Genomic DNA, 25,346 nt, shown 5'->3' with positions numbered 1-25,346 from the left:
CGTGGGTTGCTATTGAACTATTCTAATTTTAGTCATAGTATGCGTTCGTTATCTTTGAATTCATTTTAATTATGATTAAACTTTGCACTTGTAATTTCAAATATATGTCCCATCGCAATTATATAATTATAATATAATAAATAAGACATGAATGGTTGACTCAATTCATTTTTATTTTGAGTTTGAAGTAAATTGATCACTCAACAACATTGTTTTAGAATTGAAGCATCAAATTGTAAATTAAAATTCTTCTCCCTTTTGTTTCATTAGATAACTAGGAGCGAGGGATTGCGTGTAAACTATTCAAGCCCTTTATCAAGTAGTTTAAGCAACTTTTTTTAATAAGTAGTTTAAGCAATAATATAGTATTAATGATCCAACTCTATAGCATGACTACACATAAAATTGATAAAAACATAACATAGATATATGTATGCGTTCAAATAAATATTAAAAACTAACCCCATCAAGTGGCCTTAATGGTAAAGTGAGTGTTTTTTTTTTAGAGATTATGAGTTCGAGCAACTTCGTCTACATGGTATGTGTGTTGTCAATTGATTAAGAAAATCCTGAAAGTATATTACCTTTTAATCATCTCAGACTATTAAAAAAATTATAATGTAGTAGAATAATGAATGATAATCATAAACATAAGAAACCAAACCTTTTATAGATAGCTGGATAGATAACTTCCCAATCTAAGGTTGGATAGTGTTAAATGGTATTCACTCGAAGGAGAGTTGGTTTAATCAATGGGAAAGGAATAAGCAACTAACACTTGCTTGCCTAAATATGATAGCTCCGATTCCTTGGTTGTTGGGGGTATCAACTAGGTTTGCCCGTCTTTGGAAAATTCCTATCCACTATTATCAATTTGTGATATTCCAAATTTTCATTACTCATACAACTGAAATAATATATACATCGACCTTTTAATTGGTTCTGTTCAGTTCATTGTACGAAACTAGATCAATTGAAATTATAAGAATATTTGTTAATATATTTCGAAATTTATTAAAAAATATATCCTTATCTACCAACTAACTATATATTAGCTAATCAAATCTAATTCTATATCCATATGTTCCCAGCTCGATTTCCTTTTTCATTTTACCTTTTGGCTACTGCCTTTATGTCCTAGTAGCGCAAAGTGTAGTTAAAAGTATGGACATCGGGAAGAAATCTAGCATGACGTGACTATTAAAGAGATTTTAATGGTTAATATTTGATGCATACATTCAACATGCTAAATGATGTTATATTAATAAAAATAAGAAATTCAATTCAATTATGTTACTAGAGAAAGATTATTTAATTTAAAAATGTGATTGAATAATAAATTTAATTTAATTTAAAATATACTTCTATTAGTATAATTTATAATATAAAACTGAATATGTTTAATTCCATAATATTTCTTATTTTAGAGAATGAAAAATTTTATTTCCTCTTTCTCGTTAAATATATCTCTTACTAATTTTCTTTAATTTGACACATTATTATTTAAAATTTATTATTGATAAACATATATTTTAGAAACCTTCAATCAATTCACTTTTAAATACATATTTTATAAAATCTAATTATTTAAAATAATCATCGAGGGAGTATATATAAAAAATAGTGATTGAAGTTACCCTGGCGGGGCTAGAACTAATTGCTAGTGGCCACCTCCGTTTGAGATTCTTTATGTTTTAAATGGATGAATGAATGAAGGTAGGAAACTAAAAGGCTAGACCCTAGAATTCATAGAATGTCTAATGGGTTGTCTTAAACATACAATAATCTTAACTCTGCCATTTTTACTTTTTACAGTTTGGTCATTTAGATTCCCCCCACTCATGTGTCATGTCGGCCCGTCTGCCCGTTTCCTTTCTTCTTTCTTTGCATAACGACTTGTAATTCATCAAAACGTATTTTCTTCTTCTCTCTCTCTTCTATCAGATTTTAATTTTACAGATTTTACAATTACTGCTAAAATATGCCCACAAGTCTGTAGGAAGAAATTTCTCATGCCTTTTTAAAACTACCAAAAAACCAACATTCTCAATTGTACAAGAAGAAAAATGAAAAAGATAAACATTCATGATTAACCCCCAAAAAATAAAGAATAAGATGAAACAGATGCCAATACTGAAACCGTTTTTATAATGATCCATTTCTAGAAAAGATATATGCAGTTCCTTTTTTTCACTAACTCTAAAAAAGAAGAAAAAATTGTTTCATGACATGTTAACATGTACACTGGCATTGGTAATAGAATCACAAACAGGGCAAGTGCCTACCAGAGTGGACCCACAAGATGTACAGAGACAAAGATGCCTGCATGGCAGCAACAGCACACTTGACTCCATCTCCCCGCACTTCCTACACTTCCTAATCCTATTATCATTCCCCACTTCTGCACGACCACCACTCACTTGTGGTTGCGGTGGTACCACCTTGCGCCACCCTTCATCGCTGCTGCCACAGCTAGACTCCGCATCGTCCGCCAACGCAGCTGCAACTCCACCTCTCACGTGGCGTTCGTCGCCGACGTGCGCCAGAACCTCTTCCAAATTGTTGCGCAGGGACTTGGCAGTGGCTTCGTTTGTTTGTGCCAGGTCTCTCCACAGTTGATTCTCCACGTATAGGCTTTTAACCCTTTCTTGAAGAATCCAGTTTAGTTTCCCCATTCTTTGCATCTCTTCTTCCTTTTCCATCAGTTTCTTCATCACCCCTTCTTGGATTGCTGAAATCAACATTCTTGATTGACTTTTCCTTATTTCTTCAAGTTCAAACCTCACTTTTTCGGTCTGTAATTAATGCAAAAAAAAAGTTAATATCAGTAAACTGCCTTGTTAACTGAGCGTTCAAGAAAACAAAGAAAGGTTTTCTTCCACATTCATTAAAACAGCTGTATAGACAGAAGTTTTTTATTTTAAGGAAACTTACGTGTTTAACAATGAAACGCTCGATTTCTTGTTGTTGCAGTTGGATCTGGGACAGAACATATTCGTCAAGAACAGAGGAAAAATCATAAAGTTTACTCTTTTGAGATATGGGATATGAATCAAGGCCATTGACGAATGAATCTCTGGGCCTTTTTCTTGGTGCTGAGACTGGGGTATTCATGTTATATGTAAGGCCGCTATCAGCTTTGTTGATCGAAGTTTTGGCTGAAATCGGATCACAAACAAAGGGCTGATACAATGGAAAAAGCTGTGAATCACGTTGCATTGAATCAACCAAAGGAACACAAGCATCTATCTGGGTATCGCATAGATTGCCACTCCCTTGATTTGTTTTCAGGAAACCTCTGCTACAAACAAAAAACAAATCTTCATGTCAAAAAAAAGAAAAACAAAGGAAAAAACTTGAAAAAAAAATTAAACCGATTCCTAACAATAAGAAGAAGAACCTGTTGGTGAGTAACTGAGGAGGGAAAAGGTTCATATGCGGAGCTTCAACCGCCATTGATGAAAAAAAGCTAAGGTGTGGGGTTTATTTATTCTTTGCTTCAACGTAAATCGCTTTGGGAATAATATACAGGGGAAAAGGGTGGGGAGAGGGGAAAACGAGTGTTTGGCTCTGAAGCAGGAGGGAATAAGGGAGAAAAGATAAACACAGATATAGGTGGCGACTGGTTTTGAGAGAAAGTCGAGGGAGACTTTGTTTGTTTATAATGAAAAAGGGGGAGGGAATCAAATTGCTATTTATTGTACACAAATTAGCAAAACATGGGGTGGCAGCTTTTGTCTTTGGATTAGATTTGGCTACTATTTAAATCCTTCCCCCTTTTAGGGGGATTTTTTTTTATATTTATTTTTATCTTTTTCTTGATCCCGTTATGTCTCGGTTAAAAACTAAAAAGTGGACCTTGACAGGGTTAAAAAAGGAATTTCGATATTCCTTTCAAACGTGGGATTTTTATTAACAAGAAACGATGTGGCTGTGATTTTAATGCGAGTAACTGACATGCCGCGTATCTGCCACGTTTCGGCTACATGCAGTTGTTCCACGTAAGCGTCCAGGCACCCCTCGTGATCATCATTATCGGTTTGAGAGAAAAAATAAACAAAAACCATTGAAGGCTAATGGTAAACGTGACCCAGTCATTGACCCCACTATCTCATCGCAAGTGCGAAGTGCGGGATCTTTCCTTCTTTTTCTAATACAGTAATAATACCAAAGTTAAGATAATTTAAATTTCCATTTCTCTTTTTTTTTTCTTAAAAAAAAAGTGGAACCGTTGAGCGCCCATGTTACGGTTCTCCATTTTGCTACCTTTGTTTTTGTCCCCTTCCTTTCTTTCTTCAGCTGTTTGTCTCTGTACGGACAACTCGGTGTGGGTGGCACTTGCCGGTGAATAAATCTATTGTGGGACATTATTTTTATTTTTTAATTTTAATTATTAATTGTACAAGGTTTTTTTTCTCCTTTAAAGCTAATTAATATTTGTTGTTGTTTTTTTAGATAACTAAATGAATTTGATTTATTTAATAATTAGAACGTAACTTTTATGAAACACGTATGTATTTAGTAATAAGATTCGAGTTCTTATTAAAAATAATAAAACTTGAATTCAAGATACGTTGTGATCAACTGAATCAATTTTTCAAAAAAATATTTTTCTGATTATGTTCATGATGTTTCTCTTAAAATTAGTTAATAAATAATGATTTAAAAACATATTAAGGTATTTAATTCAATATAGAACATAAATATATTAATTTCTTATAGTGAAAATAATTTCTTTTATCGGCCGTTAGAGATTTATCTTTTTTAATTTGGACGGAGAATCGTGACCAACGTAAGAAATAATAATAGATTAAATGTGACTATGCATGACAAGGTTAGAGAAGTAATAGATTGAATGTGATATTATTGCTCAATAATTTTTATATATTTTTTTAAAAAAATCATTAACATCATAATATTAATCTTAATGAAAAAATAAAAACAAATTACCATGTTACTTTAGCTACATTCAGGGATTGAGCCAGAATTAAATATTGGCATGGGCCGAAATATTAGAATATTTAAGAAAAATATAAAAACTTATTAGATATTTAAACTCAAAATTCAGCATTAACCAAGTGACCTTAGTGATTAAAGGATCGTTGTTATCCTTGAGGTCCCGAGTTCAAGCACATATGTAGGGGTATGAGCATTCATTGTCAAATAGTTGAAAGTCTTTGTACATATATTACCTTGTATTCACCCTAAACTAAAAAAAACTCAAAACTCAAAAGACAAGTTCTAATTTGTATAATATTTAAACTTACATTGACTTAAATTGTAATTAGACCAAAAATTTGAGAACACAAACTTATCATTCTTTAGTTCGCCCCCTACTTGATTAAATATCTAATAAATTTTTATATTTTTAAATTTAAATATTTATTTTTACATGAACTAAAATACTTTTAAACAAAAATTATATCAAATATATAAATTTTAACAGGGACCGGACCCCTTGAGCCCCAAAGGAGCTCCGTCCCTGTTTGCATTCATCATGGACTTATAAAACATAAGTTAATAATAAATGTTTAAATTATATTTAGTTTTTAGTTTAAATTTTTATTGTGACCAAAATAATTGTCTAATATTTTATAAAATTCTCATTTTAAGGTCCATTATTCAACACTCGTTAAAAAATGAATCACACCATGATTATTTAATTAGAGGCATAAAATTTAATTTACATTTAATTTATTCAAAATAAAATATTGAAAATCTTAATTTATAAAAGAATCTAAAAATTGTAATCTATCAACAATACCAAAATCGTTAAGGCCATAAATTCTTAAATTCACAAACTCTACATCACTAAACTCATAAAATCCCCAATTGGATGAAGATTTAGACAACTTAGTTCATTAATTTGATTCAAATGATGATATAAATTTATTGGCAATGACAGGCCAAAAGATTTGGTTACGAGAACGATGACTATATGAATGATGGAATGAGATTTGAGATTGTGCGATGACAATAAGATAAATGACAAATGGACGATGTTCGGTAATTAATTAGAGATTTGAGGATTAACAATTTAATAATATAAAAAATAAAAAATGAGTTTTTTTTTAGAATTTGGAAATTCTAAAGTTTATTTTAATTAATATCTAAATCATTAATTTTTTTTTTAAATTTTTACACCGTATGAATTAATTCTATCTTCTATGTATATAAACAATATTTATTGTGTTTGATGCTATATATATATATATATATATGTGTGTGTGTGTGTACCTATTTCTGCATGCATTGATAAGGCCTTTTCTTGTCCAAACAGCTTAATCTGTCAGTGTCGTAGTAAGACTTTCCTTGGATTTCTCAGTTTTTATTTTTCCTGGCGAATGGTTAAAAAATAAAAAGAAGAACGTGTTAGGGGAAATTACAAAAGTATCGAACTTCTACTTCAAATTACTGTTTCAAAACGAAGAAACGATTTTCATAGCAGCAGGTCAACACGTGCATTGCACGGGGATTGATGCACAATTATGAGTTTGTCAGACGAGCCCTTCAGTCATGAATTTTATTTCCACATTTTGTTCTATTAAATATAATTGGAATTTCTGCGTTTTGATCTTTGACCAATTTTTTATTTTCTTTTTCCTTCTGGAAATTTCCCGTTTTGAAAGTCGATACGTTTGGCTGAGGGGTATTTCTTGATTGGCATTTGGAGAAACGGCAGCTGGCTCGCATAATTTGATCAATATTTCTGAATATTATGTACTTAAAGGGAAAAAACATAAAATATGCCCTCGATATCAACAAAGACGAGTCAATAATATATATTATTCAAGAAATTTTTGGTTAAAATGATAAAACGTTTGACAAAGGAATCATATTAATATTTTATTAAAAAAAATACTTTCATTACATAAACTCGTATTCATGATCCAAAGTTTGGTCCCCTTCCTATATTTTCCCACGATAAATTGAATTGATGGACGAAATTGAATGGGATAAGAAGTGACCCCAATAAACAATGTCCTGTTGGGGTTTTCACTTTAACCGGTAAAAAAAATGAATAAAAAAAAAGCAATGAAAGTGCTTTGAACCCATCAAACGATCTTAGAGATACAAGAAAGTTTTGTTAGTTTTAAAGATTCTTAGTTTCAACAATTATATTTGTACGGTGTATATATTATCAATAGTTAAAAAATTATAAACCAATATTACTTTTTAATCAATCATATCATTGGTGTATTTAAGAGCAGGTCTAGCCATGACCCACTTTATGCTCAAAAAATTCAAGAAAATATAGTATAACTTATATAAAAATAATATATAAACTATGCAAAAAATTATATTGTCCTAGTTAATCTATATTTTATATTCAATATATATATATATATATATATAATTATTATTATATTTTTCAATTTAAAAATGTACACAAATTACGTTAGAATTTTTTTATTATATATTGATAAAAGTAATTAATTTTATTCAAAATAGAAAAAAATCCTAAATTACAATAAAGATTTACAATCACAATCGTAAATTAAGCACATAATTAGGAAATTTTCTAATAATCATTGAAACCAAACTAGTAACTTAAGATCACATAACAACCATACAGTGAAATATTAAATTTAACCAAGAAACTCGAATAAAGATAGATACAAACAGATCTGATCACATAAAGGAAAAAGAACCACAAAATGGGATCAAGTTGTTGAAAGATTGTCGACAAACGACAAATTAGACTCGAGTGATGTGAAAAGCTATACACGAATGCAAATCGGGTATTCAAATCCAATCCGAGAATCCAAAGCATGGAAGATCACAAAATATCATATAAGTGTCATCTTGATCAGTCGTAGCGATGTCAAATAAACCCTTAGAAAATGATAAATAAAAACGTCCAAAGAACTAAAAAAATGCAAAAAGAAAAAAAAAAGAAAACGTGACATAAACACAGACAAACTTATTGAAAATAAAAAACAAAAGAAAATAAAGATATGATATGATATAAAAAAAAAAGAAATAAAGAATACCGATGATTTGCAATCAATATTGAAGTTGGTGAGTATAGATAGTTACTCATTAAGATTGATGATAATTATTTTATATGGTCTATAATTGATTACTACTAGACCTTAATGTTTTAAAAGTTATTTGGGCGCATTGACGTTGCCAACCAAATCCAAGACTAATTTATTCAGTAACTGAGTCCTTTTACTTTAAACAAAATATTAAAACGGAAAGAAAATTAATTAATGCGGTCGTTGCATTTGATTCAACTCATTTATTTCTCTTGTTGAATTAGGTATTTAGTTATTTATATATTAAAACTCTCACGGCCTTAAAGAAATTTACTTTTAAGAAATATAAAATAAGAATGACTAATAATTTTTGCAGGTGGTCCAATTACTCATAACGGGTAAATATTTAATTTTCATCGACTTGTCCCAGTCCCTTATGGATTTGTCCTCCCCCAGTCCCTTATGGATTTGTCCTCCCCCAGTCCCCACACTATTTAATACTATTCATTGGTCAACACACTTACACTATATCCTATTTCAGTTTTATGGCTTATTGAAAAAAAATAAAAAATATAGAAATGATGATGATAGTAATTACAATCCAAAGAAAAATAATTAAAAAATTATAAAAAATCCTTTAATTCAACAGCCATATAGTTGTACTTGATCCAACCCCATGTGGCAAGCACTAATATATTTTTTAATTTAATAGATATATCTAACTCATCTATCCAATTAAACTAGTTTATGTGTAGAACAATGTTTCATGTGAGATATTCAATTTATATATAATTGGGTTTAGAATGTATATTAAATACTCGTTTGTTTGATTTATTTAGATCACTCTTTAATAAATTCAAATATATAAATATATTTTATATAAGAAATTAGTATATTTATAATTTAACAATAGTTATAGTTTTTGGGACTATGATCTTGAACAAATAAATTGTTTAATTTATACCCGACTCATTTATGCTTTTATAAATTATTTTTTATTTATAAAACTCGAATATAATATTTAATTTAAGAATCACCATATTTCTAATCATACAACCTAACCCACGTTGATAAATCTTAATGGGTTTTGCAAAAGAAAATTGTAAGCAGAAAATCCTTTCTTATTTATCACAGGGAAATAAGATAAGAGTCCAACAATCGGGGTACGCAATGTTGATGTTGAAATTCCTTGGCATTTTTTAGTTGGAAGTTTAAGTTAAGGAGGCCATCGTTTATTTATTTTATTTCCTTTGTGATATTACTTTTGAATCCAAAGACAGTTGGGATGATGAATTAGAAGACAAATATAAACGACAATAATAAAATTAGCTGACCCTATTCCCATATATAATGGGGTGAGGGGGAGGTAAGGTAGCAGGCTGCCCCCAACGCCAGGTTGAGAGCAGCTTCCGTGGAAGAGCTCCGACAGTCAGAATTATGAATTGTCTACCGTAGGACAATAATGAGTTAAAATTTGATTATTAAGTTAAAATTTAAAATTAATAGGATTTGAGCACTCTCTAAATAAAATAATTAGATATTTTATCTAATATCATAATTGATAAAGGTCTAAGAAATAACTAAATAGACAAAAAATAAATAAATCCTAAAGACCTAACAAATAATCACACTTCAAATTTTAAAGAACATGGCATAATTAACACAATTGACGCAATGATCTTAAATATCATTATTTGATATACTCTTGAATGCAAAAATTTCAGAAGAAAACAGTCGATGGAACGCGTTCATAACAATTCCATCACCTTTTTCACCAACAAAAAACAAAAATTCCATTCACACGTAAATGGGCGTATTTGTAAAGGAGATTCGAGTGCGAGAAACCCAACAGTTTCCGATGCATGCAAAGGGACAAAGAAATTTAGAAGCCTTTCCCCTTGCCCATAACTGTGTGGATAATCAAATCGTTTTCCTTATCAGAATTTCTCCTTTGGAGGCTGCTAAAGAAAAAAGACCCTTTTAATTGTCCCTGCATGTGTAGGTATGATAGAGAAGCATTAGGTGTTGTCATCCGTCACGTACTTTATCAGAATTAATGCCACCTTTGATTGTGGACCAAATTTCCATCTTTAAATGATGTTGACACATGGTGGTCGATCTGCGTCTTTGTTTTTTTAACTTTTAAACAATCCTTATACTAATGGTGCTCATTACTTTGGCTTTACTCGTGAATTAATACTATATATTATGTCTTTTCAGATTACCCTAGAAGAAAATGAATTTGTTGTAGCTACGTATAAATAATGTATTTGTTTCGCTTTCTTTTTCTTCTCTCTTAATTGTTGCCAAAATTTGGGGTGTCGTTTTGTTTGACTGTTTATAGGATCTAAGATTATATTAATGTAGAGCAGTTTTTGTACACACAATCTGCCTAACACGTGTATTTACTATTGATCCTAATAACATGCAGCCTTAAACACGACTTCAAGTCTACGTAATCAGTATCTTAATCGTAATATCTCATCTCATATAATTTTCTTTCTAAATCAACAAAATTTACCATGACGATATACACTCCCTTCGTCTTAATAAAATTTATGGGGAAAAAAAGGGTCAAATATGATAAAATCAGTTATGACATTTTATATTTTAAATTTTTAATTGAAAAATTGTATAACAAAACGTAAATGTTTTACTGTCAATGTGCACAAAGATGAAATCTAAAAACATCTAGAATGAAAAAGATTTAATGATGCAAAGTTATAGTTGGGTGATAGTCATGTATGAATATTTTTGGCATCTAATTCCCTTGTTTTTTTGGGAAATAGGAACGGTACAGCCTTATGCCTTGGTTAATTAGCCGCCCTTGTTGAGTCACCTTGTTGAATCTTATTAATCAATTTTCAAACGTCCAATTTTTAATAATCTATCATATGTGACTCATTTCTTAGTTATATATAAAACCAAAAATTAAAAATATGAAGTTATGTTACATAACATACTTATGATATTTAAAAAAAGAAAACATAATTTTAAATTTCCAAAATGAAAATCAATTTTAATAAAAAAAAATATAAAACATATAAAAGTTTAGAATTTACGGATTTTGGTTAATTAATTATATGTTTTTCCCCACTATCCTGATTTGATATATATAAATATGCAAAAATTTTATTGGACTAATTTGTTTATTTTTCCTTCCGTTGGTAATAAAAGCAGAGAAGGCCGTGATGACTGGTGAAGGCAGACATTGTTTGTTGTGACTTGTGGTTTCTTAGTGACCAAATCAAGTGTCGACAACTTTCTCTACTTGTTTTTTTGTCTCGATTCTTTTAACTTTAGAAAACAAGTGATTGGACGTTTGAACAACTCTATGTTTCATTAGATTTACGCATTAATTGCATGCACCACTGGAGTCTAACCTGGTAAAATTTATGACATAATAATATTGCAACAGTGCGATAATTTAGCTGCATTGTAATAAACAATTCAGGATATCATTTTGTCATCTTATCCTGCCATTTGACCTTGAAAATGCTGCCTTTTCAAAGTCGAAATAATACTCCATCCATTTGCACTTTATATATTTAAAGCTTTATTTTTCTTGTAATGAAACATTAATCTCCTTGTCCCATATGCAGTTCATTGCAGGACATCATTCTTGAAGTTAGAATCCTGGGAACTGGTCTAAACAACTTGTTTGTTTTATACATAAAACATTTTTAATAAAACTTATCTTTACTCGTCCCTTGTAATGATTTTTCGATTTCTAGTCAAATAACTAACTAAGGTTTATCAGGTAAAACGTTGAACAATCAAGTTATTTATTTATTTATGAATTTAGGCATTTAAATATGAATATGATCATCTTTTTCCCAACAATATATATTTTGTTTGATATGATCCTTTTATTGCGGTGAATGTACATATGTCTCTCGTGCATGCTTTGGTGTAGCCTATCTTTCAATAGAAAAGTAAACACATATTCGAGAAGAAATAAATAACATAAAAAAGTACTTAATATGTTTGAATTATATTAATATGAATTCAATTAAACGTGGACTTATTAAGCCGTCAAGAATGAGCCAAACGATAGTTGATCCAATTTATTTTACACGTCAATTTATTAAATTAATTGATTAATTAAATACCATCTATAAGGTCATGATTGATGCAAATCAGTAAACAAAACATCTTCCTAATCTTTTCCTTGAATTCAAACTAAACGGATATAAAACAATAGATATACTCCTTCGATTTAGGTCGCTTAAACTCTATTATTGTAAAAAGCTTTACCAATGAATGGGTATTTATGTCTTTTACATTCTGAGCGTGACATTTGAACAACTATGTCAATGAAAACGAAGCTAATATAAATGACAAAGTATCGGTTCTCATGTCATGCACCACAGGCATTTCACAAGTGGTTTGTGGCACGATCCTATTGTTTTTGATATGTTTTTTGTGTGTCGTTTATAATTATTTTGGTATTTTTATAAAACTCATGGCATTTATTTTTTTGATTGATTTTTTTATAGTCACGTATAGTTAAATCTCATCTTCAATAAAAAGATGTTTTGTCAATATAATTAGGATTGTATAGTGGAGTAGGATTTCAGATAGTTTGGTTCATTTACCTTTACTTAATAAATTTGTAAAACGTCTCGTTCGATATAGACAATAAGCTTTTATAAAGGTTACTATATTATTTTGGTGTTGGTTGTCATTTTCAATGGAATATTTCAACTTTCTTCGTATCTTTGATTTAACATTTTTGTTTTTGTCTGAGTTTTTTGACGACTATTTGATACATACACCACAAGTCTCACATATATGGAAGATAATACAATTATTAATATAACTAGTAGAATCAATTATTATTTTATTTTATTAATATAAAGATAGTTGATGTGTTCATAATCAGTTATTATTTTGGATATAATATTGTAATTTAAAAATGATATATATAACTTTTTAATATTTAATATTTAAATTGTATTAATTTAAATTACAATAAAATATAAAATATAAAAATTTATAAATTTATAAATTATAAAATAAACACATTATGTAATAATGAAATACTATTAAAAACTATAATTTTAGTTCCAAAATCACATTTTTTTAATATTGCGTTTGAGATTGAATTAAAAATATGTATTTTTTTATTACTTTTTGATCCTGAAAGCTATCTTCAAAAGTAATGTTAAGGGTTCTTAAAATTAACTTTTTTATTTTATTTTTGGTGGGTGGGAAAATCATAGTTAAATAATCATTAAAATCATAGATAACATAAATTTTATCTTTTTTTTCCTTTTATGATTAGCGTAGTCCATCAAGTGTTGTGGAAAAATAACCAAACCTTTTTTTTTTCACTTACTATTGCGCCTGATAAGTTTGGCTCAAGTTTATATTTTCAATTGTTTTGATCATTTTTGTGTAGACCAACATCATTTGGTCTAAATCTTTGGAGTGTTTTGATTGTTGTCTTGACCCATTTATAAGAGCATTTGGCACCGTAATTGATGAAAGTGGACGGAGAGGCAAAGCAAATGCAAGATCATCTAGTTTTTTTTTTGAAATATAGTCTGTTTTTTTCATTTATAGACAATAATTGAGAGCAATGGGACCTGATTCTTGGAGATGATGTTAACCCCAGAGTTTCGTAATTGTGTTAAATATGGCATGGGAGCAGAAACATACCCAAACATTGATTTGTTTGGATTTATATGTAGATTTTATGGACATATTTTCTGGTTTATATAAGATGGGTCCCTGAATTAATTTTTTGGGAGAATTTTGAATGTAGATGGGTTTGGTTGGAGTGCACCAGAAGTTGCAATGATAATGACAAAATGGAAGAGTTAGCTTGAGAGATAAGTATCTAAACCAATGAATGAGGTTGAACAGATGGTGAAAGAAAACAGTATTAATGTTGTTTTGTCTGCTACATTGGTGGGTGACCCATACCTAACAATGCAATTTCTCTTTGTTTGTGGGGGGTGGTTTTATCTAATTAATCTTGTTTTCATGTACTTTTCTGCATTCCAGTAGATGAAATTCACATTTTGTGGAATTTCAATGCTCATTGACTATGAGTTGATATCTAATCAGATATGATTTCAGCTAAAGAATTTATGTATATCCAATTGACAAGGTAATAAAATCAATCAAGTACATCAAATTCTCCACTGATCTGAATCCTATAGTTTTTGCAGTATCAGAACTTTAACCAAATCACTTATCAAAAGCACTGAGACGAATTTATTAATAATGGTGATTATTGTAGCTCGGGATTGGCAAAAAGATATCAAGCCATATGATGGGGCTGATTAAAATTTGAACCCAGTATTCGACAAGCAAGTCTAGCTTCCAGGACAAAGGTTGAGCCCAGCTCTGGTTCAGCATCAGGCCTGAAGGTCATCTAACTGGACTTAAAGATCCTTCATAGTTGTTAAATTAGACCCACAAAAACAAAAATGTTTAACAAACGTATATGATAGCACCTCTGATGGATGTAGGATTACCACGTGATTTGGTAACTTGAAACATCCAATCAAGGATGATAACATTTGGAGCTAAAAATATAACATCAAACAAGTTGCTGTACTGTAAATTTTTGCCTACTGAATTTGAAGCTTGATGGTTAATACTATGATTGTTGGAAAATACAATTCATGTATTACAATATAACACTTACAGGATTTGTTCACATTAAAAAATATATTGCACCAAATATCTGGTGATTGCTAATCTAGTACAAATATTTGAAATCATAATATATATATATATATATATATAGATTGATATTTTCCTCACAATAGCTCAGGTGAAAACTCTAATAAGCCTATTCAAGACGGCACTCATTTTCAACAGTTGAATCCATGGCAAACAGAGAGGACAACGATGAGGATCAAGGCAAGCAGTATTCCTAGAACAATCAGCTTGATCTTCATGTTCTGTAGCCACATTTTTCTTCGGATTTTCGTCCCTATATTCCGGAAGTCTTGAGCCTGCAAATAATCGTTTCAGGAAGTCGTAAACATAAAATTCTGTAGCTACAAGCCTACATATCTTGCATCTCAACTAACAATTTATGCTACTAAAAGGATTATAATCTTCTTTTATTTCCATGATTTCTCATATTTTTCTTTGGCAAAATAATAAATTGAGGATTAATTTCCTCTTGCAGATAATTTCCTTTCGTTGCAGAGTGCTCCAAATCCTATTCTAAATTTTCACATGCCATCAACAGAAAAACACACTTCATTGAAACATGCTTAAATTTGTGCAGATATGTAACTGATACATAAAGTAGAGAGTCGTGGACCTTTTGATGAAGATTCTCTGTCTTATCCACTAGCAGCTCTATCTTTTCCCCTCTATCTAACACCTGTAGGAAAGAAATGTAGTAAATATTACCAAAAGCATCCTTCCGGTAAGTTGGTTGATTACCGAAATTGTTTTCATAAATTAATATCGGAGAATTGCGATTTTCCTGAAGTATTGCAGGATGGCAACACCAACCAGAAGCCTACCAGAATGTGAAATTTGAAAAATTAACTAGATAGTTTCCACAAAAGGAGGAAGTACCATAAAAAATAAAGGATAATCATAGAACTAATTAACGTGATTAAATCCATCTTTCACTACGTCTACATGCTAAAGATCAACTTAAGAGGACTGCACCAGTTCATATCATCTACTCTAGTGTTATTCAATCCATTTACAAATAGCTGAAAGAACAATAGAAGCATAACAATTAAGCAGCTAACAGAGCATATCAACCTTTTCTATGTTCTCCATCATAACACCTTTGACTTCAGAAACTTGAGCTTTGACTTTAGCAAGCTTGCATATTTCTTCAGGATGCTCAACACAGTACTGCATATGTTCTTTTAGCTTTGGCCTGCAGTTAACAGCATGTTATATATGCAAGAATAATAAGAAAAGATAAACCCCCTCCAATGAATTATTTTTATAATTTTAGTCAAGAGGAAGATACCCAAATTCCTTGTTCAGGCTGTTGGCAGGAGCTGTAGTAGTTTTTTCACTACCGTATTTTGACACAAAATCATCCTTGACACGCTCTAGAAAAGCAATAGTTACTTGCCTTACAGCTGACTCATCTGCAACAACACAATATGCTGGCGACATCGGAAATGTCAGCAAATGATCAACAACATAGGAAAAGGAGCTGTCAATGAGAATGAATATACAGTTAAAGAACCCCCCCCCCCTTTCCCGTTTCACCATTAATGTCGAACGTGGATTGCAGGGAGGAAAACAATAACGAAATATTTTCACAATATAACACACAAACCATACTTGCACACGGGCCTCTCATTCTTAACAAGCCAAATATTGCACGATCCTAGCACTCCACAAATAAGAAAAATAATGGTAAAAGTTCAAGATCTCCATAATAAACCCTCATTTACAAAGCAACCGATTTGAGTAGTTTCAAATGCTATATGAACAATAACCAGAGATCTCCGTAAGAATGAGTATTTCCAAATGATCCTACCCCCCCTCTTTTTCTACCAAGCAAAATTCTCATAGAGCTAAAAAATCACACTCTACAAGGAAGGGAAATGGAGAAAAAAAGCACCAAAACTGTCTTCTATTACATTCTGATTTTCCACTCATTCCCCAAAGACCCAAACTCTGAAAGAAAATAACCTGAAATTTAAATTTATTGAACAAGAACAAAAAAGAGAATTAACTGTAGCCATTGTCAACAAGGTAATTGAAGGTATGGCCATCACAGTTGTAAGTGAACTTGTTGTTGGAAGAAGGAAGCTTTTGGAGGCACTGAAAAGCTATTGAGTTGAAATTCCCGCTGAATTCAGTGTACTCTGCTAAGATAACTTCCCCACGTGATACAAATGCATAGATCAATGGTTTCTGCACCATTTTCTTTAGGATTTTGAGCTCCGAAGAGAAGACTGCAAAGATAGAACTGGGGTTTCAGAGGCTCTCTCTTGCTCTTTCTATTGCTACCTTAGTTTCCCTTCGGAATCACTCTTTCGTTTGCCTTTTCCCTTCTCTCTCTCTCTCTCTCTCTCTAGCAATAAAAAGGTGAAAAGGGTTTAGTGAATGAGGTTTATACAAATTTTGAGGTGTAAGCAACAAAACAGAATCAATGTTTCCGGCAAAAACAATTTGTTATTTCTTAATTCCCCCCCTAGTGGTTGCTTCTATTCAACATATATTTTCACTTTAGCTCCTCTATTTTAGTGAAACATTTACTTTAGTCTTCTTCTTCTTATTTTAGTTAATTTAGTCTCTTAACTTTTAATTCAATATCATTTTAGCTCTTAATTGATTTTCTTTTAAAAATAATGACGTGATCCACTCAAGTTATGTTACACGTTAAAATTACTTTTTAAAAATATTTACTATATGTGGCATAATTTGATTATATCACATAATATTTTTTTATTAAAATTGATAATAGACTAAATAATAATGAATTAAAATGGAAGGATCAAACTTTCTGGAAAAAAATAAAATAAAAAATCACCTAAATGAGAAATTCACTAAAGTTGAAAGACATTTTGGGTATTAAACTTTTTTCGCTTCAACGATTGCTAATATACTTTAAGAGTTAATTGCATATAAGATCTCCAAACTATGACTTACATTCTTAATTGGTCTCTAAATTTTAAAATGGTCTATACCAATATTTAAACTTGACCCACATTCTATGTTGGTCCCTAAGTTTTAAAATATTTTATATCAATCATCAAACTATCGATATCATTCTATTTTGACCATGTTATTAGTGTGACATTAACTCTGTTGACTTTTGAAGGTATGGAAATTTAACATGTAATGTCATAAAAAAAATTAATACATTTTGAAGGTCCTAAAAGTTGAATCCATGACCTTAAAAAATTAATATATTTTTAAAGGTCCTAAAAGTATTTTAGAAGGTCGAGAGTTTAATCCCCGTGACTTTCAAAAACATATTAATTTTTTAGTAATCGAGTTACGTTAACAAAATGATCAAAATTAAATGATATTGGCAGATTGTGGTCTAATATATATATTTTTAAAAAAAAGACGAGTTTAAAATGATGTCATAATTTAGGTATTGATATAAAGTATTTAAAGTTTAAAGATCAATTTATAATGTGAGTCCTTATTTAGGGATATCATGTGCAATTATCTCATACTTAAATAATTAAATTACTTTTACAACGAAGCCTTTTATGATATTGTTATTGTGTCTTTTTCAAATTTTTTTAAAAAAATCTTATTAGTTTGAATCCATCAATTGACTTCACTGATTAAAGGAAATATTTTTCTTTCTTGAAATCTTAGATTCGAATAACTGCATCTGTAAGGTATACGTGCATTGTCGATGAAATATACTTAATAGGGTTTTCATCTTTAATATACTTAATAGGGATGAATAATCGGTATACATTCTTTGGGTACATATTGTCAGTGTAGAACTCAAAATCTTGTCGGCATCAAAATAGAAGAATTACAAGTGAAGGAATTATTATGTTGGTAGCAATGCCAATGAAATATAGTTGTCAATGAAAGTGAGGTGTTACGTAAATGATTTCAACACTTCACCTAATTATTTCACAATTAGGGTTTATTTGGATTGAAGTTATCAGATTTCTCTCCACTTTAAAACATCTTATTATATTAAAAATTGAAGCAAAACCAATATTAATTTATATTTCACTTCAAAATTTTAATTAAATGTATAATATAATATACATAAATTTTGATTTTATATAATAATACATATAAAATCTCAATTTTAATTCAGTAGTATACATAAAATTTGATTTTGTTTTAGTTAGATAAATTATATACATTTTAAAGATGAATATATATTTGTTTCATATTAAACATATATAATTGTTTGTTTATATAATATATAAATATAAAAATGTGTTTTGTTGATAACAACTTTAATAATTTATAAGAATTGAAATATATATATATATATATATATATATATATATATATATATATATTCATTACTTGAAAATTTATGCTTGACTTTAATATTTATCTCTAAAATTAATTAAATAAGTAGTGTTAATGATGAAGATTCTTTAGCTTGTATATATATATATATATATATATATGATGATTGCAAATCAGTGCCACAATTGAAGAATGGTAATTTGAATATAATCCGATAATAACAAGGTAATAAAGTTGATAGATTAATAAAATTGATGATACATTGTGTGGGACACTATGATGATGGGTGGAAAGGTCCTCATGAACTTGGGATGCCCCGTATTGTGTGACATGATTCATGATTATGTACATTTACCATGGAGGAGTTATATATGAAAAGCTAATTATTAACCACATAAAAGTTTCATATAAGCTAATTATGAACATCCAATAATGCATTGATATGATATCTACCGTAATTATCACCGCCACAGCAACTAAAGATCATATCAGAAATATATAGTACTATAAATGAACCGAACGCACACGAACGAAGGTATGTTCATGTTCGTTCATTTAATAAATAAACAAACATAAACGAACACGAACATAAACGAACAAATTTTTTTTGTTCATGTTCGTTCATTAAGGAATATAGCTTGTTCATGTTCGTTCATTTAAATGATAAACGAACATAATAAATGAACATAAACGAACATACACGAACACCAAAAACACAAAAAACAAACTTATTCGAACACAACAAATGAATGTAAAAAAAGTAAACAACAAGAATAACAACTTAAAATTCTTTAATAGAACTTGCAACTTTAGAGTTAATTTGTTCAAATACGACAAAATCATACATAAATCATTAATAAGCTATATGAACGTAATAAAGGCTAAAAGTTAATTTGTTCAACAAAACAATCTTCTTGAAATCCAAACAACTTCAATAATCTTCGTAACATATTCAACTTGCCCTCAGCTCGAACATAAATGAACGAACATAAACATAAATGAACGAACATAAACATAAATGAACGAACATAAACGAACATATAATCGAACGTTCACGAACGTAAATGAACGAACGAGCCATTTGTTCGTGTTCGTTCATTTAATTAAACGAACGTAAAATATTGTTCATATTCGTTCATTTAATAAATAAACGAACATAAACGAACTTCCCGCCGCACGATTCATGAACGGTTCATTGAACGTTCAGTTCATTTACAGGCCTAGAAATATATAATGGTAAAATAGATAAAAATATCGGTAATATAGATATATCAAAACAGTAACAAAAACACGTGTCACCAAAGTATAACAAAAATATCATATAGGGATATACAATGGTACACAAAAATGAGGATAGTCGATCCTCTTGATGCCAAGTATGCTAGCATATTGTCTGCTACTATCTGAAAAGGTTAAAATTTACAAAATGAGCTAAAAAGCCCGGTGTGCTCCTTGTGGTGTATAAAAACATACAGATAAAATACTTTAGTAAAAATCAGTTCATCAAACATGTTTTAAAAATATGAACACTACTCTCATCTAATCACCAAAATGTGTAGGTTCCCCATAACCATACACCCACCTGTAAACCCGGTGTCGAAACGATTTCTTAAAAACAAATTTAATTTTTAATTAAGTGTGGTTTAAAAAAATATCGTTTCGATTAATTTGGTGTTTTCTTTTAAAATTAAAAAACGGTATGAGGAGTCGCCACCAATCTTCGATTAAGATGTGATTGGGCACTCAAAACGGTTGTCATTTTAATAATTTTAATTTTAATTTTATCAAAATGAGTTCGGGAATCGATTACACGTGGGAAAGGTTTAGCACCCCCACAATGCCTTAAATTGATACCTAGTAGATTAATTAATTGTTTTTGCAATGAAATTTACAAGTTCGAATTTAACTTAATTTAGGATCCCTTTAAACAACACCTTTGAATTTTAGGACAAAAAAAGAAAATATTTAATTATTTCATATCGATAAGAAAATACCTCTCACGCCTTAAAGCAGTCAGTTCTCACTCTAATCGAAATAAAGAAATATTACTATTTCATTCTAAAGTTCATTATTAATTCGAATGCATGCATGAACAAGAATAAAAAAACAAATTAAATTAAAAAAATTACCAATCCTTTTAGAAAGAAGAATGATGTTTGAATATTTAAAGACGTCGGGATCGGACCTTTTATAAGTTCTAACAATATTTTCTCGATTAATTTAAATAGATGAACATTTTTTTTTCTCTCGTTCCTAAATTTTAGGTGTGATCAAATTTTTAGGGTTTCACTTGACATGATATGCTTTTATTTTAAAAGTATCAGAAGTAACTTTCTTATACGTTAAAACAAACACTTCACAACAACCCTAAAATGAAAGGGTATTACCCTTAATCTAATTATTTAAATTGAGTATGCTTGTGAGGGTATTATACATATCGAATAAAAATGTGACTAAACTTATATGCAAACAAACGTATAAAAGAAGTGACTTTGTACATATACGAAGTTATCAATCAATTATTAAAACAAAAAAACACATTATTAATATATACATATATATTACATTAACATGGATAGAAAAGAAATAGGGAACAATATGATCGCATATATGCAAATATTGAATCCCTTAATAAAGGGTTACTGAAGGCATGCATGTCATATTTCATTTAAAAAGGATATATATATATATATATATATATATATATATATATATTAACATGGAAAGAAAATCAGTGAGTAACATTATGGTCTCAACGCATATATACGTATATTAAATCCCTTAATAAAGGGCTATGCAAAGCATTCATACTATATTTCGTTTGCAGAAGGACATGTATATATTTGATACAGAAAAACAGGGGATCCTAACATGTGAGAATGTCAAAGTTCTGGATTCCATAAAAAATAATTGGAAAGGGTTAAACATATGGGGAAAGAAATCAACCAAATGAATGGATTAAATACATGACATAAATGACTAATATGAATCAAACAATTAGGGTATGACTTAAAGTTGAGAAGCTAAAACTAATAAAATACTACCATATATATACGACCAACATGGCATAATAAATTCCAGGTTAAACCAAATAAGTATGTAAGGAAGCTAGGTAATGAAGGAAACATATACATGGATTAAATGAACATTGGAAGAAATAAAATGCATCAATGTAAAAGAGCAGAAAGTAAAAAAAACATAACATAGGACTTAACCGAATAAGAAAAATACAAGAGGTCAGACTAGGAATGAAAATAAAATATTATGGATATAATATAAAAATTTACCATTAATGACCATATACCTAGAGGACCAAAATAAAATAAATGTAAAATGATGAGCCAAGATCAGGAATAGAATATGATTAAAATGCAACACGCGTGAAAGATAGTGGAAAAATTAGAAACTTCAAAATAACCACATTTAGGATTAAAATGCATTAAAACCAAAATGGGTGGAGCCCTTACATGAATAACCTCTCTCTAGGCAATGGATCAAAATGGTGCCGTTTTGGAAACCAAATATAAGGGTTATAATGGGTAAAAATCTAACCCTAACTCCCTAACCGCTCTCTCCTTCTCTCAACTCCCTCCCTCTTTTCTTTCATTCTCCTTCACGCCGGCCACCGAATATATGGGTTATAATGGGTAAAAATCTAACCCTAACTCCCCAGCCGCTCTCTACTTGTCTCAATTCTCTCCCTCTTTTCTTTCATTCTCTGTCATGAATCAAGAGGAGAAATTAGAGGCTGCTGAGGAGAAAGAGGGAAATGCAGGGAAATTAGGGATTATAATTGGAAATTTAGATGATGGGTATATGGATAAGGTAGAGATGTTACCTGATGGGCAAAGGATCGAGCGTGGGCTGCTGAAGACTGAAGCAGGAGACCAGGCGTTAGTGGACCAGGAGATAGCAAGCCCAATAACCTGCATTCAACCAATGAAGACAAAAACGGTTAAAGGAATATAGGTTGTTAAAGAAATGATACAACTGGCATTCTGTTATGAAACAATTCCTATAAAAAATTCAGTTGTAATCAGATGAAATTATCAATGAAAATATTATGAATTCTGTTTTCTTCATTCTATTATCTCTATCTTCTTAATCCTTTCTTATTCTTGCGAGCAAATCATCACAATTGGTATTCAGAGCAAGGCCATTTGATCCAAAAATACTAAATTTTTTTTCCAAGATGGGTAAGACACTGGAATTACAGCAGATGGCTCATAATGATCAGCCGCCAGTCATTCTTGCTGATCCAGTAGAGTCTTCTGAGGTGGAGCCAGTTCCAACTTGGTGGCTTAATCAACAGAGTTCTTGGGAGCAGCGGATGCAACTACTGGAGGCTACAACAACTAACACGAAGAACATGCTTCAGTAACTATTAGGGTTGATGCAGAAGGCTGAGACTGAATCTGGGCAAGCTACTCCTGCAGAACGACCACAAGCACCACCAACTTAGATCAGGGATGCAACTAAAATGCCATTACAAGTTACAGTCCTTGATGATAAGGTGAAATACTCATTTCAACCAGGACAACCGGGAATCCTAGCATCCAAGCCTACCTTGCCACATAATGTTTTTAAGATGAAAAGAACAGCAAATATAATGGAGTCAGGGGAATAATCTGTCAGTAAGGATCATTCATTTATGGAAAAATATTCCAACAATAACAATACTGGTATGTTTATTCCAAAACCAAAAATAGAGCTCCAGTTCTTTGATGGTACTAATCCTAGGAGTTGGATTAGGAAATGTGAGAAATATTTTTCTATCTTTACTGTTCCTGAATTACAGAAGTTAGAAATAGCTGCCATGTACTTTACTGGTAAGGCTGAAGTGTGGTTTGATGGGTACATTATGAAGAAAAGTCGAGTTACTTGGCATGAGTTTGTTTCTGATATGTGTCATCGATTTGCTGATAAAGGATATATTGATATTATTGATGAATTTAATAAATTGACTCAACAGTCCTCTGTGGAGAAGTATGAAACTCAGTTTGAGGAACTTCAACCTTACCTTCTTCAGATTAATCATGAACTAGGAGAGGAGTATTTTGTTTCCAGCTTTTTGAGTGGTCTTAAGGAGGAATTGAAACATAAGGTGAAGGTTTTGGAACCTAAGACTTTAGCTGAAGCTGCTAGGAAGGCAAAACTCTATGAGCTGTCATTGGAAGTGGAAAGTAAAAAATTTAGAACTATTTCCAGACCACTACTGCCAGGGAATCCTACCAGTTCCAGAAATTCTATTCCTCTAGTGAGCGCACCTTTGAAAACTAGTTCAGGGTTTATTCTAAACAAACAACAATTACTGGAATATAGAAGGGCCAATAGTTTATGCTATAAATGTGGTTATAAGTTTACTCCAGACCATCACTACAAACTGAAACAATTGAATTCTATGGAAGAGGTGGATGATCAAGAAGAACCTGAAGAATTACAAGCAACTCAGACTCATTATGATAAAGTACCATTAGAGGAAAGGGATCCTGAGATCTCCATGAATGCAATTACTGGCAGTTCAGGAAGTAGCACCTTGAGGATCCAAGGATTCATAAAAGGAAAACCACTCAGTATCTTAATTGATAGTGAAAGCACCCACAGTTTTGTCACTAATAGGTGGGCTAAACAAGAATTGGAATTGGAGGAAACTAATCCCTTAGTCATCACAGTAGCTAATGGGGATAAACTTTACAGCACAACAAAGAGTAAACAATTGAGCTGGGAGATGCAAGATGTTATTTTTGTACATGATTTTAGAGTTTTAACCCTTGGAGGCAGTGATATGGTGTTAGGAGTTGATTGGATGAAGAAATATAGCCCAATATTAATGGATTTTAACAACATGACTCTTACTTTTAAAATGGGTGACCAAGAAATTGTGTTGAAGTGAGGTTTGCACACTACTGCAATGAAGATAATTTCAGGTAATAGAATGCAAAAACTGATGAATAAAAATCCTGAAGTAGTAGGGGAGATCTACATGCTGAATGCAGAGGTTGATTACAATGAAATTCCTCCTACAATTCAAGCAGTAATTGCTGATTACAAAGATGTATTTGGGGAACCTACTGGAATGCCTCCAATAAGGAAGCATGATCATTCTATTATTTTAAAGTCAGGTATTGAGGCAGTTAATGTTAGACCTTACAGAATGTCTTATCATCAGAAAACAGAGGTTGAGAAGCAAGTGGCTGAAATATTGGCAGCATCAATCATTCAAACTAGCAAAAGTCCTTTTGCTTCCCCTTGTTTGTTAGTCAAAAAGAAAGATGGCAGCTGGAGAATGTGCATTGATTATAGACAGTTAAATGCTTTAACTGTTAAGAACAAATTCCCTATTCCTGTGGTGGATGATCTTTTGGATGAGTTAGCTGGAGCTAATTTTTTTTCTAAGTTGGATTTAAGATCTGGATACTGGCATATCAGAATCAAGCCTGAAGACAT

The 25,346-nt window shown here is 30.7% G+C and overlaps 2 protein-coding genes across 3 annotated transcripts; both read right to left on the bottom strand.

The window, feature by feature from the left end:
- Positions 1 to 2,131: 2,131 nt before the first annotated feature.
- LOC120196298 (BOI-related E3 ubiquitin-protein ligase 1-like) lies at positions 2,132 to 3,736 on the bottom strand. Of its 2 annotated transcripts, none has more exons than XM_039198131.1 (3): positions 3,401 to 3,736; positions 2,935 to 3,301; positions 2,132 to 2,795 (listed from the first exon to the last, which is right to left on the bottom strand). In XM_039198131.1, the coding sequence occupies exons 1-3, from the start codon at positions 3,454 to 3,456 to the stop codon at positions 2,223 to 2,225; spliced, it is 996 nt and encodes a 331-aa protein (XP_039054062.1). In that variant the 5' UTR covers positions 3,457 to 3,736; the 3' UTR covers positions 2,132 to 2,222. The 2 variants fall into 2 exon arrangements, with proteins under 2 accessions (XP_039054062.1, XP_039054063.1); XM_039198132.1 differs by having other exon boundaries at positions 2,935 to 3,298.
- An 11,016-nt stretch (positions 3,737 to 14,752) lies between these two features.
- LOC120196296 (vesicle-associated membrane protein 721-like) lies at positions 14,753 to 17,014 on the bottom strand. Its single transcript, XM_039198129.1, has 5 exons — positions 16,670 to 17,014; positions 15,949 to 16,090; positions 15,732 to 15,852; positions 15,274 to 15,336; positions 14,753 to 14,956 (listed from the first exon to the last, which is right to left on the bottom strand). Exons 1-5 carry the CDS (start codon positions 16,857 to 16,859, stop codon positions 14,813 to 14,815), a joined length of 660 nt encoding a protein of 219 aa, XP_039054060.1. The 5' UTR covers positions 16,860 to 17,014; the 3' UTR covers positions 14,753 to 14,812.
- Between the last annotated feature and the right edge of the window lie 8,332 nt (positions 17,015 to 25,346).

Source organism: Hibiscus syriacus, unplaced genomic scaffold (assembly GCF_006381635.1).
Source record: "Hibiscus syriacus cultivar Baekdansim isolate YM2019G1 unplaced genomic scaffold, ASM638163v2 tig00117032_pilon, whole genome shotgun sequence".
Classification (NCBI taxonomy): Eukaryota; Viridiplantae; Streptophyta; class Magnoliopsida; order Malvales; family Malvaceae; genus Hibiscus; species Hibiscus syriacus.
This window is presented reverse-complemented; position numbering and strand designations above follow the sequence as displayed.

Coding starts and splice junctions, on each gene's coding strand:
- LOC120196298 (XM_039198131.1), bottom strand. CDS start 3,456: ATGGCGGTTGAAGCTCCGCATATGAACCTTTTCCCTCCTCAGTTACTC. Junction 3,302..3,400: donor CCTCAGTTACTCACCAACAG/GTTCTTCTTCTT, acceptor TTTTGTTTGTAG/CAGAGGTTTCCTGAAAACAA. Junction 2,796..2,934: donor AGCGTTTCATTGTTAAACAC/GTAAGTTTCCTT, acceptor CATTAATTACAG/ACCGAAAAAGTGAGGTTTGA.
- LOC120196296 (XM_039198129.1), bottom strand. CDS start 16,859: ATGGTGCAGAAACCATTGATCTATGCATTTGTATCACGTGGGGAAGTT. Junction 16,091..16,669: donor CCTTGTTGACAATGGCTACA/GTTAATTCTCTT, acceptor CGATGTCGCCAG/CATATTGTGTTGTTGCAGAT. Junction 14,957..15,273: donor CAGAGAATCTTCATCAAAAG/GTCCACGACTCT, acceptor GATTATTTGCAG/GCTCAAGACTTCCGGAATAT.